At 38.3% G+C, this 16,540-nt stretch overlaps 1 protein-coding gene across 1 annotated transcript in view; it reads left to right on the forward strand.

Annotated features, from left to right (window-relative positions):
• The first annotated feature begins 10,884 nt into the window (after positions 1–10,884).
• Positions 10,885–16,540, forward strand: part of syne2a (spectrin repeat containing, nuclear envelope 2a) — a 79,914-nt gene continuing 74,258 nt past the window's right edge. The window contains exons 1-10 of the mRNA XM_079475345.1: positions 10,885–11,054; positions 11,307–11,445; positions 11,520–11,662; positions 11,749–11,896; positions 12,489–13,051; positions 14,457–14,612; positions 14,701–14,851; positions 15,114–15,272; positions 15,373–15,540; positions 16,368–16,469. Of these exons, the coding sequence (XP_079331471.1) occupies positions 11,598–11,662; positions 11,749–11,896; positions 12,489–13,051; positions 14,457–14,612; positions 14,701–14,851; positions 15,114–15,272; positions 15,373–15,540; positions 16,368–16,469 (1,512 nt within the window). The 5' untranslated portion in view covers positions 10,885–11,054; positions 11,307–11,445; positions 11,520–11,597. The remainder of the gene's footprint in view (positions 11,055–11,306; positions 11,446–11,519; positions 11,663–11,748; positions 11,897–12,488; positions 13,052–14,456; positions 14,613–14,700; positions 14,852–15,113; positions 15,273–15,372; positions 15,541–16,367; positions 16,470–16,540) is intronic.

Consider the following 16,540-nt stretch of genomic DNA (forward strand, 5'->3'; position numbering starts at 1 on the left):
TGTTTCATGATTTGAGAAATCGTTTTGGTTAAGTTGAATGTCTCTTGCCATGCCCTCAGGCTTCACCCAATCAGAAAGCCAGAGAGATGACACGCTGGCTGCAGCGAGCCTATCAGGAGTTACTGGAGGCTTGGACATCCACAGAAGGGAAGGGATATGCAGAAAAGTATCAGGTAAATGTTAAATACTGTAAATTGTATATGTCATGCCTTTTCACAAAATGTGTTTTGACAGCTTCTGCATGTGTCATTTAACTATAGGCATTCCAGAACTTTGTAAGCACTTACTATGACCAGAGACCTCCAGTGATCCCACTGCTTAATGCAACAAAACGCTCTGCTAAACCCAGCGAGGACCAACAAGCACTGAGGAAGACCTGGGATACCATGGAGGAGAAGGTAGGTCACTGGTACAAACTTTATTCATTGAGACTCGGTCATCACATCTTACGTTTTGTACAGCCTGTGAATTAGGCAGTTCATACATACCTGCAAATATAATAAAGACTCCAAAATGAAAATTCTGTGATCATTTATTCACCCTCATATTGTTGCAAACCTGTATATGACTCGTTTTTTGTGCAACACAAAATGTCTCAGGGGTTTTGTGTCCAAAATCAAATCATCAAGTCACACACAGGAGTGAGTGAAAGTGTTTTAGAAGAATCTTACGTTCTTCATCACGTTTTCACAGATACACGAGTACAGAGCCGAGCTAGATGTTTGTCTGCCAGCCCCTCTGAACAGAATAGGCCAGTGGCTTCAGCATATGGAGACGGTGCTTTCAGATGAGAGTGACATCAAAGACCACGCTCGTGCCGCCAGAGATGCCAGAAACAAGCAAGAGCAACTCAAAGTCTGTGTTCTGATGTTTTTCACGCTGGAATGTGCATTATGAAAATGTTGTTCCCTTTGTTGTGTGTTTACTGTCTATTTATTACCTCCTCAGGTCTTAGTTCAGGACATGAGCGAACACTCGGACACCCTTCATCATTACCGCAACACAGATGCGGATGGTTTTCCGCGGGTGCCTGATGAGAAACTGGATGAGATCAAGAGACGGTTGGTATAATCATCCACTCTGTTTTTTCTGTTGAGTAGACCAGCATGATGTTTTGATAGCTGGTCACTTACATGGGATGCTGGCTTGCCAGTTTTAGGCTTTTTTAAAGGATAGTTCACCCAAAGATCTTGTCATTTGAAACCTGTATGACTTTCATTCGAAGAACACAAAAGAAGGTATTTTTGATGAACGGTGGTACCCATTCACCTCTACTGCATGGAACCAATGCAAGTCTATGGGTATCGCCGCTGTTCGGTTTCAACATTCTTCAAAATATCTTCTTTTGTGTTCTGCAATGATAAATGACAAGAGGGGTAGTAAATGATGACTGCATTTTCAGTTTTGGGTAAACTATCCCTGAATCCTTGGTCAACCATCTTCATCAGAAAGACCATTGTCGTCAATTAGCTTAGCTAATAACTAACTTTTCTGGTCCACCAAAAACAGTTTGAACCAGAATAGAGGTTCATGATGGTCTTTACAGCAGGGCTACACTTCAGTTTCTGTCATTTTTCTCATATGATCCCCATTGTCTTCCTTAGTTTCACCAGTGCCAGAGTGGTAGCCAAGTACCACAACATCAAGCTGGACTACAGAGAGCAAATGCATCATGTTTATGACCTAATTGGAGGTCTTAAGTCAAAACTGACCTTGTGCAGAGGACCTTACGGTTCTCAGGCATCCGTATGCTCTCTTCTTCAGGACTGGCATGTATGTGACCCTATAGAGTTTAGTCATGCCATATCTAAACAAGCTTAAAGCAATATTCTGTTCCTTATCTCTTAACAATATGTCCATTAGGACACAATTGACAAGCAAGGACTCGTGTCGAGGATAAAGGATGAACTTCATAAGCTGAGAAACACAGCAGTCACATACACATCCAAAGCAGCCTTAGGTAAGATTGCATCGCTGGGAGTTTAAAGATCAACCTGAGTTTTAATGAAACCAAAGTGAATTCAGACTTTCTTTAACTGACGTCTGCTTTGTTACTTCACTTCCTGTTCTCCTCCAGCTGAAGACTCGCCTGTGGTGAACAGGCAGGTTAAAAAACTTGAGGATGAAGCGAGGTTGAGCACAGAAGCCACAGAGGCGGTGTTGGGCACCATGGAACGTGTGCTGGCTGCATGGGAGTCCTACAAAGACTGCCTGTGTCTGTTACAGGTCTGGATAGGGCAGGCAGAGGAACTACAGAAGGTACGACATGAAAAAAATGTAGAAGTGTCACATAAAAGTGTAAACGGATCATTGAAATTAATATATGAATATGTTTGTCATTGCTGTAAGAAAAGCTGGAACCCATAACTTTAGTCCCTCTATCGCCATCTCTGTTTAAAACATGAAATTGCATGTTCTGTACTTATGCATATTTCATTTTCTTTATAATTATAAAGATTCAGAGAACGATATTGGTGGGATCACTTTCAGAATTTTTTTTCAAGCTGATGAACGATAAAATATACGGTCAGACAGTTTCTGGCAGATAATGTTTGACTTTCTGTGATCGCAACGTGGCTTTTATGTCAGAATTAAAGACTGTAGTGGTCGGAAAGCATGGATATTATATCTATGTTACGCTAATGAGTCAGCAAGCTGGCAAAATATATGCTTTATGTGCCGGACATGAGCACACCTTCAGCCATCAGAGAGAGCATCCAGCCTTTGCTGTCATAGCCTATTTTGGAAAAAGACATGCGGGAATGAAAGCATCAGCAGGTCATCTACAAAAAATTTTGTGACCGAGAACACTGCAGCGCACAGTCTTAAAATAAACAACGTTATTGTTGTCGTGTGCTGGTGTGGACGCCAACATAGTTATAGTTACAGGTATCTTTATAGTTATCGTTATAATGTGAACCGCCCTTTTCTCATAATAATATAACCTTGATTTATTTAATATTCACTATTACGTTATATAGGATGGTTTTATGTCACAAAAAACTATCAAAAAAACTTAACACTTTAGATTTGTTTTCACAGATTTTTTTATTTACATATATATTTATTTATAAATTTGACACTTTGTAAGCAAAGGCAAATGTTCAAATACTTTTCGAAGCCACAGTATTATTTTCAAGGAAATGTTCAATTGTGCCATGCCATTCCATAGTTGTGAATCGTTTAAAAATCATTTAAACCAGGATAAAAAACTAAAGATTTGAAAGTATAGAAGATGCTTTTTGTTAGGTTTTTCTGCCATTTGTTTGTCACGTGACCTTATTTATAAGCAGGAGTCTCCCAGCCTGTCTGAATGGAGTTCACGTCAAGCCCGGCTGAACGAGGTGGGAAACTTTCTCATGGAGATGAGTGACGCCTCCACCAGCCGCTCTGTGTCTGATGAGCTCAGCAGACTCAACATGCAGTGGGCTGACTTTATTAAAAGGACCAAATTTGTGAGTTTGTAAAAACATTTCTTTGAGCTTCCGACACTGGATGGAATAAACAGATTTGTCTTGAAACTGCGTGTATGTTTCTCATCTAGTTTTATAAGCTGGGTGGAGGATCTTTTCAAACAATCTTTTACTTTCTTTCTAGACTATAAAAACGGATGTGCTGGTGCTTATAATAGTATTGTTGCACCATACTGTATGTGGCTATTGTTTATCAGGGCGTGCACTTGCTTTTTTGTTTTTTAACTTTCCACACCCTTGAATTGATTGATTTGTTGATTTTAAAGAAAGATTGTTTTACAATTGAAGTGTATTGTGTAGACTTAACTGTGGCATATATAGAGCAGGTCATTATTCTGACATATTCTAGCCAAGATCGTACCGGAACTGGTTATTTCAGGCAATGCTTTCCATTATCGAGTGCATCATGCATTAAAACATATTAAATTGTCACAAATCAGGGCAGGTCTGTGGGCGTGGCTTCAAAGACAGAAACTAACAATAGACAGTAAAAGAAAACCGGTAACAAAACATTTCCGGGGCACAAAAATACATATGATGTTTTTTTCCTGTAAAATTAAGTGTTTTCCATGTTTCTTGAAAATGTGCAGTCTTTTTCTGTAATTTTATGTTTTTTCAAAATAGACTGTGTTAAAAATTCCATAAATAGACAAAATTACTCTAAAGTTTTCCCTGTAAAATTACATGGCAGTCTTTTTCTTTGATTTGACAGTATTACAAAAATACATACAAAAACAGTATGATTATTTTCTGGACATTATATGTGATAAAAATTCATGGTAAATTTAAATGTTTGCATTTGGCAGATGCTTGTATCTAAAGTGCATTCACATTTAAGCAGTGGTCCCAGTGTCCCACAACCTCTATGTTTGTTAATAAGAAAATGACATTTGTATGAAATTCTTCTTCTGTATTCAGGCAGTCCCTCAGCCCATATGTGCTGCTCCGGGTGTACAAGCTGCTCAGGGCCTGATGCAGGAAAGCGGCTGGGTGCTTCGAGAGGCTGTGGAGGTGTCGTCTGGACCTTTACGTAAATACAGAAAGAATCTACAGGTAATTGTAAAGCTGTGATTCTTGTTTATCTTAGCATTCAGCATCCTTTTTTGTCCTTGTTGTTTACCCTTTTTTTCATTCCATGCTAGCGTATTGTCAAGAAGACAGCAGAGATAGATTTGAACACTTTATCTCCGTTCCCAGACTGCAGTGAAGAAACTCTTCTAAAATTAAGACAAACTCTTCCAGAGGTGAGCTTACATTCCAATCGGAAACAGATACACTACCTTTGAAAGGTTTTGATTTGTAGTCATTTACATATATATATTTATAGTTTTACATTTTACCATAGTGGTTACTTCATCAACACTTTATAATAACACAATTGTAACTGTTGGAATTGTGAGAAAAAGTGTTTATATTGTATTTTGAATTTGCCTTGAATTTGTAAAATCTTACTATGCTATATTTGTGTATATATGTATGTATGTTTACTTATTGTTTCATTTATATTTTATAAAAGTTGAGTTTTCTAATTAAAGAAACTTCTTTGTTGGCACAATTATATTGTTTTGTCTACAAAAGTTTTTCAAACATTAAAACATTGTAGTCATGTGTTTCAAAAGTTTCGACTGTATTGTATCTATTATCAGTGTAATAGTTTTACTAAACATCCCTGTTTCCTGACAGATGTTAGAGACTCTAAATCGAGTGGACCAAGGGTGTGAATCACTGCAGAGAGCATCGTCTCTTCTAGAAGGCAGACTGGCCGAGCTTGAAAACTGGAGCACAGAGGCCCAAGAGGTCTGCCTTCATCTTAAAGAATGCCAACGTAGAGGACAAAGGGGGCCACATCCCAGGGCTAAAGTGAGATGAATTCTGTAGTTCTGATTTATACACCCATGTGTTAGATTGAAATAAAGCCTTTACACTGTTTTTATGTTTGCTTATGCAGGTACTGATCACCAGAGCTTTACAGATAGAGGGACAAGTGGTGACAGAAGTTGAAGATCTGCAGGTTTTGTTGGCATCAGTGCAAAAGAGCTGTCCCCTGCCTTACTTCAATGCATCAGGCCTACACGACAGGGCGAAGCAGACTGTCTCACTGTGTCAGGTACTGGGTCACTGGGTTTTACTGCAGACCAAGAATTATCATGTTGTGAAACAGAAAAGAAGCAATTTTGAAGAATGTTTTTTTACAATTAATTACATTGAATGGGGACTAAAGCTGCTACATTGTATATTTTTCTGTAATTAAGGAGGCTATTGAAATGCTCAGTTGTCAAGGAGTGAAGCGTGAAGGACAGTCTGATGGTGACCAGCCGCCTCCCAAAGTTATCGTGCGTGCATATTCTCAACCTGAGCCCCAGTCTGGAACCTTTAAAAACAATCAGGCTCAAATGTTCTCCAAAACCAGCAGACCTTCTTTAGAGAACCCGGTAGAGCCTCAAAACCCAAAAAGTAATTCCTCTCAGTTGGACACCCAGCTGCAGGCCACCGGCAGGATGCAACCTAAAGTTCCCACTGTTACCAGTCCTCTGTTTCTAGAAGAACACACAAAAGATCCATCAAGAGCCATATGCCAGGTAGAACGTACAGAGCTCAAACTGCCTTTGCTGTCATCTGTTGTTGGCAGGACAACTCCCATACAACCCCAGATGGATGTTCAGGTTATATCTGTAGACTCGGGTCAAACCAGTATCATCGCATCATCAGAATCTCTCCAGACCCCTTCCTCACCATCATCCAACCAAAGCACCATGCTACTCAAGCAAAACTTTGGTACTCCACCAAAATCCCAACCTTTGGCCGCCCCACACCAAGGGCAAAGAGTTCTATCCAAAATTCACAGTCTACCACTGTCCCATGAGCAATTACAAACACAGTCTTCATCATCACCTACGTCCAGCCAAAGAATTGGACTCAAGAAAGTGACTACACCTAAAACATCAAATGATCAGCAGTCCCATAAGCCCCCTGACAAATTGCAAGCTCAAAGCTTTTTGGCCACACCACATCAAAAGCAAAAGGTTCTGGCCAAAGGTCTAAGCTTTCCACAGACTCATGAGCCATCACAAACACCTAGAGCGGGAATAGGGCAAACTAAAACACAAAGTATCCCACCCGCCCAGCCAGTTGTTCCTCATGTTCCGCTACAGAATGAAGTGTATGCCAGAGCACAGGCTTTGGCCAATAGCAGACTGGAAAGAGCCAAACACCGCGTACAAGAACACATACAGGAAGTCATCGCTGTGTTCAGTAACACAGACTTGTCTAAAAAACAAGTTAGAAGGAAGCAGGTAAGATAATATCACCTTTCAAAATGTGTTTAATTGTAATTTATCAGGCAAAAGCACACAAATATTTATGTACATTTTTGGGGGGTTTGCCAATACTTTACTGAAGTGGGCAAAAGTGATGTCCAACTTTAGAAAATGTTTGTCCTTTATATATTCGTAATAACAATTATTTAAATGTATCTGAGTATCATCGCCTCGGATTTATAAGGTTCGATCTGCTTACTGAGCTTCAAAATTTTTGCATTCTTTTTGACTTTGTAGATAAAACCTTTTGGTCCCAAAATGTACACAACACAAAGAAAAAACATCACATAATGCAGATTAGTTGACACCTAATAAAAATATGTGAATAACAAAATTTTGACGAAAGATACAACCTTATACTTTCAAGGCACATTTAAATGTAATACATATATATTATTAAAGATGTATTCAATAAATTTGGAAACTGAAGCTTAGCTTTGAGAAAAAAGCTTAGCTTCATCTTCTCTCCTATTGGCTGTCGTTCCTAATTTGCATAAAGTTAAAAAAATTTCGACTTTGTGGACACACCCCATCCCGTCGCCAACGGTTGCTACTGTCACCAGCTCTCCATTGAAATGAATTGGCTCATGCTGCTTCGTCGCTTGTAATGTGAACGGGGTATAAGACATCACTTTGGCCACTACTGTATAGGCTACTAATGAAAAACTTTTGCATCATGCCAAATGTTATAAGCAATGCCATTGTAGCCATGATTCATTAATTTGGTGTCTGGAAGTGTGCATTAAGGTGGCACCAGCTCCATAAAGTTAAACAGCTTTCATTGGAATGTCAAGTTGTGTGACAAATTGAATTACTAATCTTTATGCAGAACTTGATTTTCAATTTGAATTTGTGGTAATAGCTACATGTACATTGTTTTCCTCCACAGGCAGCATCACGGCTTCTCAGGCCGGCTGTGTTGGAGGAGTTTCTAGTGGCTATGACAGGAATGAATGCCTTCTGCTCTGATGCCCAACTTAAAGACATGGACCTTCTTTCCCAGTCCGTCAAGGCCCAGTGGGAGGTATGAGAATATAACTCACTTAGCAATGCATGATACTCAGAATAGTCAAACCTTTTAGTGTTGTTGTGTTCCTTTAACTAACTGGATTTGACAGGATCAGTAAAGGGCTCTGATTGTTTTAGGCAATGTTTGCAATCTGCTAAGATTTACAGATTCTGAGTGTCTTTTCGATTCGTTGCAAAAGAATAAGTGTACCATTAACTGTAATTTATATAGTTGTTAATGTGTAATGAGAGTTACAGTACATCGGTGAAAAACATATATGTTTACACACAGTTTGCGTATACTTTTGCAGGGAAAGACTGTAATCCTTTTAAATAAAATGATATTAAAACCAAAAGTCTTTTGTTTAGGCAATCCGTGCAGCGATAGCAGCCTTTTCGCCTGATTCGGGGTGTAACCTGCCTGTTTTGAAATGTCAGATTAAAACTAGCAGTTCCCCGTCTCATGCAGAGTGTGTGCCAAACCAACAGGTATTTAATCCACATGTGTCTGCTCGTGATCATAACTGCACTACGTGCACGCTGTTGCTTCTGCTTCTGCTTCTGCTTTGCTCAGCAACTGTGAACATGCACATAGCACAAGGAATCTTCATTTGCTTAACCTCTTTTAACATTAGTAAATGGGGTTATTTTGTTCTTGCAGCTATAATTTATTGACTGCATGCATGTTTGGTCAGGATTTTCTTTTCCCGATATTTGCCTTTCAGCAATAGAGTACTGTATAATCATATGATCTGAATGTGAACATTCCTCTCTAATGACTAGCAGTTATCTATGTTATCAAACATCTTTAAAAATGTGTTCATCTTTAATTGAATTTGTATCATTTACTCATCCTCAGGAGTAATGACATTCTTCAATGGAATACATAAAAAAAATATATATATCTGGTACTTTGACGAAAAGCATGAATATCTGCTTACTAAATGTCTTCTGAAATGATAGTCTTCGGAAGTGTGATGTGTTTCCATATCTAGAATTAGTAGGGTTGGTTATTGAGACCAGCTTGGAGTTTCGATTTATATGGTTTTGATTACAAGATCGAATAGTTATCTATTCGATTTGCAGACACATAATTCATATTTGAAGTCCCTGTGAACCGGAAGTTTAGATCGTTTTTAGTTCCGTATTCGGACACATTTCCGAAATTCAAAGGAGAAAATGAGTGGGCGTGGCTTGCGGTTTTCACTGCGGAGTGATTGGATAGTTGTTGCATTGATTTTAAAATGAAACTGGCAGCAGACTGACGTTGAAGGGGAGGAGTTAACGGATGCCCAAGCCGTCTATTAACGTTATTTGAGATGGATAGTCATTTCAGGCGGAAGTGCATTTTCAGATTGTATTATAAAAAGATTATGAGGGTACATGAATTAAAAAAAAGAAAGTGACGCACATTGATAAGCTATTTACAATAAGATAATTGCAATATTTAATGAAAAAATAAGAATTGTGATTTTTAATTTCATTGGACTTTAAATATCCTGTAAATGCTGGTAACTGAAAACCTCCAGTTTAGCTATATATATTACCGAATAGACATTTGCAATAACAATAGGCCCACACAATTATATTTAAGTTCTTTATACTTTTAATCTGAGTAATAAACATTGAAACAAGATTATAAAAATCATAAACATGCACATGCAAAGCACATAAGATGAGCAGAAACTGCAAAAGACTTTAAATAAGATATAATGTTCAGCAATGAAATTCAATACCATCTTGAAACGTGTTTAAGAAAAAAAGCAGCTTTCAAAAATCAAAACTGAGAACCCTTTATCTGGACAGAATTACATCATAATCTTCAGGCTTTATTTTAAGTAAAGTGAAAATAGTGACATCTTCAGGACTAAACGAGAATAACATGTAATATTTACGTCATCTGAAGAAGGCACATTAGGAATTCTAATTTAAATTAAAATAAAACAAATTTTTTCAGAATTATTAGAATCAGAGAAATTGCGTAACATTACATTAGTGTTTGTGTTCTTCATTATTTTTCCAAATAAGCTTGAAATATTTTCTCATACACAGCTATTACTCTGTAAGACATCTAGTAACACACTGTGCACATCTGATATAAACTCTAGTCACTGGATGCAGGAATATTAACGGCACATGTGCCCACATGAGGTGCAGTCAAACTTTCCAAGATTTGTTTTCTTATTTTCCTTTCTTTCATTTAAAATGAATTGAATACATTTTGATTCATTAAATAGTCTCTTTTTGCAGGGTGTTAGAGAAAGTTTGGTTGCTTAAAGGTTTGTGGTTTCATTCCTCAGGTCTGTTCCACAGCAGCTGAGTCTTCAGAGCATCTAGAAGCATTGAGAAGCATGAATGAGAGTCTACAGCCCTCAGGGACATTTCATGTCACCACCACTCACCTGAGGACAAGCACTGAGAGGATGGAGACCGTACAGCACCACTCAGACTCCACACCATGCCAGGACAGGTAAGACCAGAAACTGTAACCAGTATTTCTTTAAATGTGAAATGTTCTTTCTTGGAAAGCAGCTCATTAGCGTAAAATGTCATAAAATAAAAAATAAAAATGCATTTGTACATTTACATAAAATGTAATGATATAAAGGCATGTTTAAGGTGTAGTTGTAGGTTAAGCGACATAAGTATCAAATATCCTGAGCTCTTTATTAAAACAATAGAAGTCAATTGAAAGTTCCAGTAATGGCAGAGAAACAGCATGTGTGTTTTCAGCAGGGAGAAAGCTGTCCGGGATGGCACCCCGCTGGAAAAGTTTGCACGGCTTGATGACCAATCACAAAGCCTTATCTCATCACAGGTACACATGCTCATGTTTTGTACTGTATGTCAGTGTGTGACTCTACTGTATATCTCGTTATGACCTGCCAGTGTTTGATAGACACATCTCGTTATGACCTGCCATATTGGCTTTATAGTTGGCCAGTGTTAACATGGCACGTTTTCTTGGCATGGATGAGCGTGCTCGTAGCCAAATACAGAGATGAACCATGTGAGGACATCTTAGCCCTGATTGGTTGTTGTTGAACTTCTTAGGTTAATCTCTTCATGCTGGCCAGGACTGCTTTAGAGTGTGTTTGGATGTTCTGTGTACTCTCTTGCAATGATCCCTCACTGCTCTTTCATAGACCATTGTCCAGACAACCACAGTGGAAATAAAACAGATACCGGAGAGGACCATCGTCCACCCCTGCTCAGCACAGGAAGAGAAGGTTTCTCCACGGGAAGCACAGATCAGGTGAACTTTATTTTGCCTTCTCATTTAAGAATTGTTACCATAATAGTAAGGCAACACTTTCTACTAAGGAAGTAGATTTTCTTGAAGGTTAATACCATGTATAAAATGAATATTAGGACTTATTTACGCTGATAACACATTTAACTACAAATATACAGAAGCGATCTTTATAAACCTGAAGTTATGCGCCTGTTATGAAGTGAGCGCATATGTTATTGTTGTTACTGAAGTATTTTGTCACTTACACAACAGGTACAGTGATGCACTGTCAGCGTTTCAGCAACAGCTGCTGAGGAACGATCAGCAGATAGGATCAGACCTTCCCATCAATCCCAGCGGCAGCCCCAGCATCCTTACTGACTCCCTGAAAAGTTATCTGCAGCATTTACTGGTCAGCTTCCACCATGCATTTTGGGATGTGTTTTGTATACATAACATAAGTCGACTAAGTGTGTGTTTGTTTAGGCTCTTAAGGAGCAGACGGACGCACTGTGGTTTGAGTTTGAGCTTCAGTATTCACAGCTTAAGGAGGACGGCTCCAACATGGAGCAGGAGAGATCTCAACTCATTCAACAGTGGAGGGGCCAGCAGATCTGCATTCAGGCCCGGTGCGACACTCATAATATGCATACAATTACAATGATTCTCTTCAATCAATCCAAACACAGTAACTTATGTTGTTTTGTATGTGCAGAATAAAGTCTCTTGAAAGTGCCGTAAAGCTTCTGGAATCTGTCGACGTTCAGATCAGACTGATCTCTGATCAGCTAAATCAAATCAGTCAGAAACCTGTTAATATTAGAAGCTTCACTGTTGATGAAACTCTACATGAAGACCTAAAGGTATGAGATTCTCTAAATGTATTTAGATTAAATGTTTATGTTAATGTATTAATGGATTCTCAATTAACTTATTTCAGACTTTACTTTCTTCTCATTGCAACTTACACAAAGACCCTATAAAAAAAATTTAACATGAAAGGGATAGTTCATTCAAAAATGAAAATTATATAATTAGTTACTCACCTGTTGCTCCAAACCTGTATAAATGTCTTTGTTTGGTTGAATATTTGGAAGGATGTTATGTTATCATTGACAACCATAGTGGAAAAAATTTAAATGGTAGTCAAAGGTGCCACAGAACCTTTTGCTTAGCTAAATTCTTTAAAATATCTTCTTTTGTGTTAAACAGAATTATTTACTATGGTAGTCAATTGTGGCCAAGAAATCTCAGTTGCTGACATTTTTCCAAATATCTGTCTTTGTATTCAATCGAACAAAGACATTCATACAGGTTGGGAACCAGGGTGTGTAAATAATGAACTGTCCCTTGAAAATGTCTTTGATATTTGATGTATTTTTGCGTAAACTGATGCACTTTGCATGATGCATGAGCATACTCATTTTACAAACACATCTCTTGTTCTTTTTGCAGCATCTAGATGAAAATATTGACAAAGAGCTCAATCGCCTTCATAACGCTAAGCGTTCAGAGGATCCGAGTCACATCAAGCTCCAGACACATCTGCAGGAAACTCTTCACAGCCGCTCTTTATGCTTGGAGCAACACAAACAGAGTCTTAAAAAGATAAAGTTGATCCTGGTGGCTCTCGAGAACTTCCTATCCCATCTCCAACAGGTGAATGAAGACCTCACTGTGGCTTCCATCCGGCAAAGCCTTCATCAGGCCAGAGAGGAATCGGTTCAGCTAGACCGAATCCTGGATGATGCTGGCTTGAGAATAGCTTCGGATGATGAATCCATCAGCTGTCATGAGATAGTGTCAGCTATGGTTTTGCGCGCGGAAGAGGTCAAGGCCAATCCGAATGAAGGGCCGAGGCGAGCAGGAAAAGGGGAGAAAGGAAGAGAGGAGGGGGAGCAGAGAGAGATGTCGTTCGGTAGAAAGAGGTTGGTTCTACAGGTCACGCTGAGAGAGGTGTCGGCAACCTTGGAAAGACACAGGCTGAAGGAGCCCACACTTCCTGCTCTACAACAGAGGTAAATGGCCTTTTGGTATGAGTTTTGTTTGGTTGAGCATCCACTTAAAGATGTGCATGCCTTTGTTTCGTTTTGGTATCGTAGACTTTATCAAACTTGCATTAAAGGCAACACCAAAATATCAAAATAGTCTTATATATTTCTCACACTCATGCCATTCGAGATGCTGACAATTTAGTTTTTTTCAGTTTACCCATAATTTATATAAAAATGCTATCATCGTATGGGGCAACATGTTAAAGCTTGAAAAAGCACGTCCAAATTAATTTTTTGTGTTAATAAATGTCTTTTGTTGCAAGAAAAATTTTGAGAGAAATGTATTAATATTTTGAACTATAAAAAATATACATGAATTAGTATATAATACATTTTTTTATTAATTTATAATAATAAAAAGCATAAACGTATATAAAAACATATCACTATTATGCATTAGGTTATGATTATTGAAATTAATTCATAATAATAATTTACTATTATTAGTTAAATTCAGTGATACATATGTCGTTAATTCGTGGGAACAGACCAGTGTATTAAAGAGCACCTAACATTGGATTTTTAAGGTCCTAAGTTTATGTACATACAAGGTGTTAAAACACTTATGTCGTAATAATTGGCAGTTATTCTTACCTTACTTCTTGACTGACTTACTTCTCTAGTAACAGTATTATACTTGGACTAGTTGTCACGGCATACAGTGTACGGTGTTCGTAATACAGATAGTACTCCACTCAGTTGTGGAAATAAATACTTTGAGAGTTAATAGATTGAACACTTAAATTAGCCGAGTTTATAGCTAGATAAACAAACTGTAAAACCCCAGAAATAACGGTACATGTTAACGCAAAACAGGGAAATGAGGTACACAAATATTTATTTAAATTTAGACAAAACTGGGACTATTTCTAGTGACGTAGATACCCGACGGTAAGAGACTCGGACTAGGTCACGTCTCTTTGCGTGATTCGGAGTCGACTCCCTTTTTTACAAGCCAATAACTTTGTTATTAATTTACCTTCAGACTTACAACTTGGCAGACGACTTGCTTTCAAACACAACAACTAAACACACGGCATGAAATGTAGTTTTTCGTGATCTCATGTTACTTACTCTTTAAGTTTAAATATGACGTCAAATCTCATCGGTTCTATTTATTTATTTAAATTTATATTAATATTTAATTCTACATTAATCGTATTAAATTAAACTAAAACTACTCGCCATTTACTGAATCTTTACGGAGATCTACCGAATGTTAGCTTTGGGCCACAAAAGGTTTGTTTATATTGTTGCCGCTGAAACCGTCTATAAGAGTACTTTCATATTTGAGTCTATTCCATGTATGTAAGACTTGATTCTGGTGTACTATTTTCTTTTCACAACACATTATCTCTTTCTCTCTCAGGTTGCGCTTCCTCACAGACACAGAGAGTAAACTGGTTGCACTGCGCTCTGAGATTCAGGATCTGAGAGATACATCTGCACATACAGGCATCTCAGACACAGGTCTCAGTGAACTTCAGACGCTATGGGAAGATGCTCACAGATCCGTCACAGAGAGGTGAGGAGAAAAGTCATTGGTTTGAAGGAAACTGGCCGAGTTTGTCTATTGCCTGCAATCATTTGATTAAACTGACCCTTTGTTACAGTCGTGAACAGTGCATCACATTGATCGAAAGCCTGAAGAAGTTCCAGAGCTGTCGTAACGGTTTGAGCTGCACTTTGCAGAGAGCTGAGCAGACTATCGGTGATAAGGCCTCTTACATGAGCAAAGACAATCTACAGCTGTTGATCAATAAGGTACAGGGTTATTACTCCAAGTTTAGATCCAGGCTCAGTGGTATTTATTCTTGGTGGAATTTACATGGCGATGTTAGCTGAATAGTTTTTAACATATTTAAGTAATATACAAGGTGCTTTTACGGCTGTATATCAGCACAACAGTCCTTAGGGAATCACTGCCTTGCTAATATACAGCCAAAAATAGCTGTTGCACAATGAAGCAAATACAAATGTTTATTAGACAGAACTTTAGTTGTTTAAATTGTGTGTACATGACCAGGTCACCAGTATAAAATCTGAGCTGAATTGTCTTGGAGACGGGGTGGAGGAGTTTAGAGCTGTGTGCAGACAGCTGCAGTCTCAGATGAAAATGGTCCCAGACTGCGCAGACACCCCATTTGAGAGTGAGGCCGACAGCTTAATGGACCGCTGGCTTGATGTATGTTTCCCTATCTTCACCATATTTTACACCGCATGTTCTGTTATATGTAGCACCTGCTTGTGTTTACATTAACCAGCTATAATTTGTCCAATTACAGGTCACTGAAAAGACAGACTGCCACTTGGAAAACCTTAAGGTTGGGTTTTCATATTGGGAAAAACTTCTCCTATTGGCTGGAGAGGTGGAGGGCTGGACCTACCAACAGATGAAGTCACTTGATCAGACATACCCCTTCCAGACGGAGCAAGATGTGTCTGCCATGCAGGTAAAAACTTTCATTTTAAAGGAGTCAAATGCCACGAATATGTGTCTTTGGTGAGTTATAAGTTGCCCATGCATGTATTAGACATGTAAAATTGCAAAAATTAAAGTGTCGGAACAAAAGATGCATTCTATCTAAAAGCGAACGCTCACCCAGACCTGCCTGAAACGCCTCATGTAACCACACCCCTACAAATCTACGTCAGTTCGTGGTATGATTTAACTAAGACCGCCAAAATGTTTACTCAAGTAAGGTGGGTGTGCCTGTCAGTATAATTGCTTTGAACCTTATGTTCCAAATATGGTAAGAGGCGTTACATTTCCGTCACACGCTTGCAGTATTCGACCAATCACTAAGCACTGGTTAACTGGCCAATCATAGCACACCTCGCTTCTCAGAGCGATGAGCTTTGTTAAAAATCTGCGCCTTTCAGAGAGGCGGGGCAAAGACGAGATACAAACATGCACGGTATGTGGAAAATACAGCGTTTTTGAACCTTAAATCACGTATATACATTGCATTACATCTAAAACAAACAATAATATTCCTTTAGCCGTCTCATATGATCCCTTTAAATACAGCTACAGTATGAAATGATCATTTTTAGATTGATCTTAATGTTAATGTTTAATATATATATATATATATATATATATAAGTATCAGTATAATATACAGTACACCCCCCAAGCAAACATTTTTCAATGAACAAATGTTTACATTAGTTTTTGTTGCAAATTTGTAATTTGGGTAACAAAGGGTCATTTTAATTCAAAACAGAAAATGCTTGAGACACATTTGACAGCACTTGTATCTATTGTTTCTTGGCAGGATGAGCTGAGGACTCAGGTAGACAACATTGAATGTTTTCATCGTAGATCTTCAGAGATTCAGGATCTGCTGCAGAGTCCAGAGTTTCCACTGGAGCTTCAGGTTATTCTCAAAGACACAATCAAACCCAATTTGCTGTTTTACTGAAATATTTAATATTATATAGTATACTT

The sequence above is a fragment of the Barbatula barbatula genome (assembly GCF_947034865.1).
Source record: "Barbatula barbatula genome assembly, chromosome: 15".
Taxonomy (NCBI): domain Eukaryota; kingdom Metazoa; phylum Chordata; class Actinopteri; order Cypriniformes; family Nemacheilidae; genus Barbatula; species Barbatula barbatula.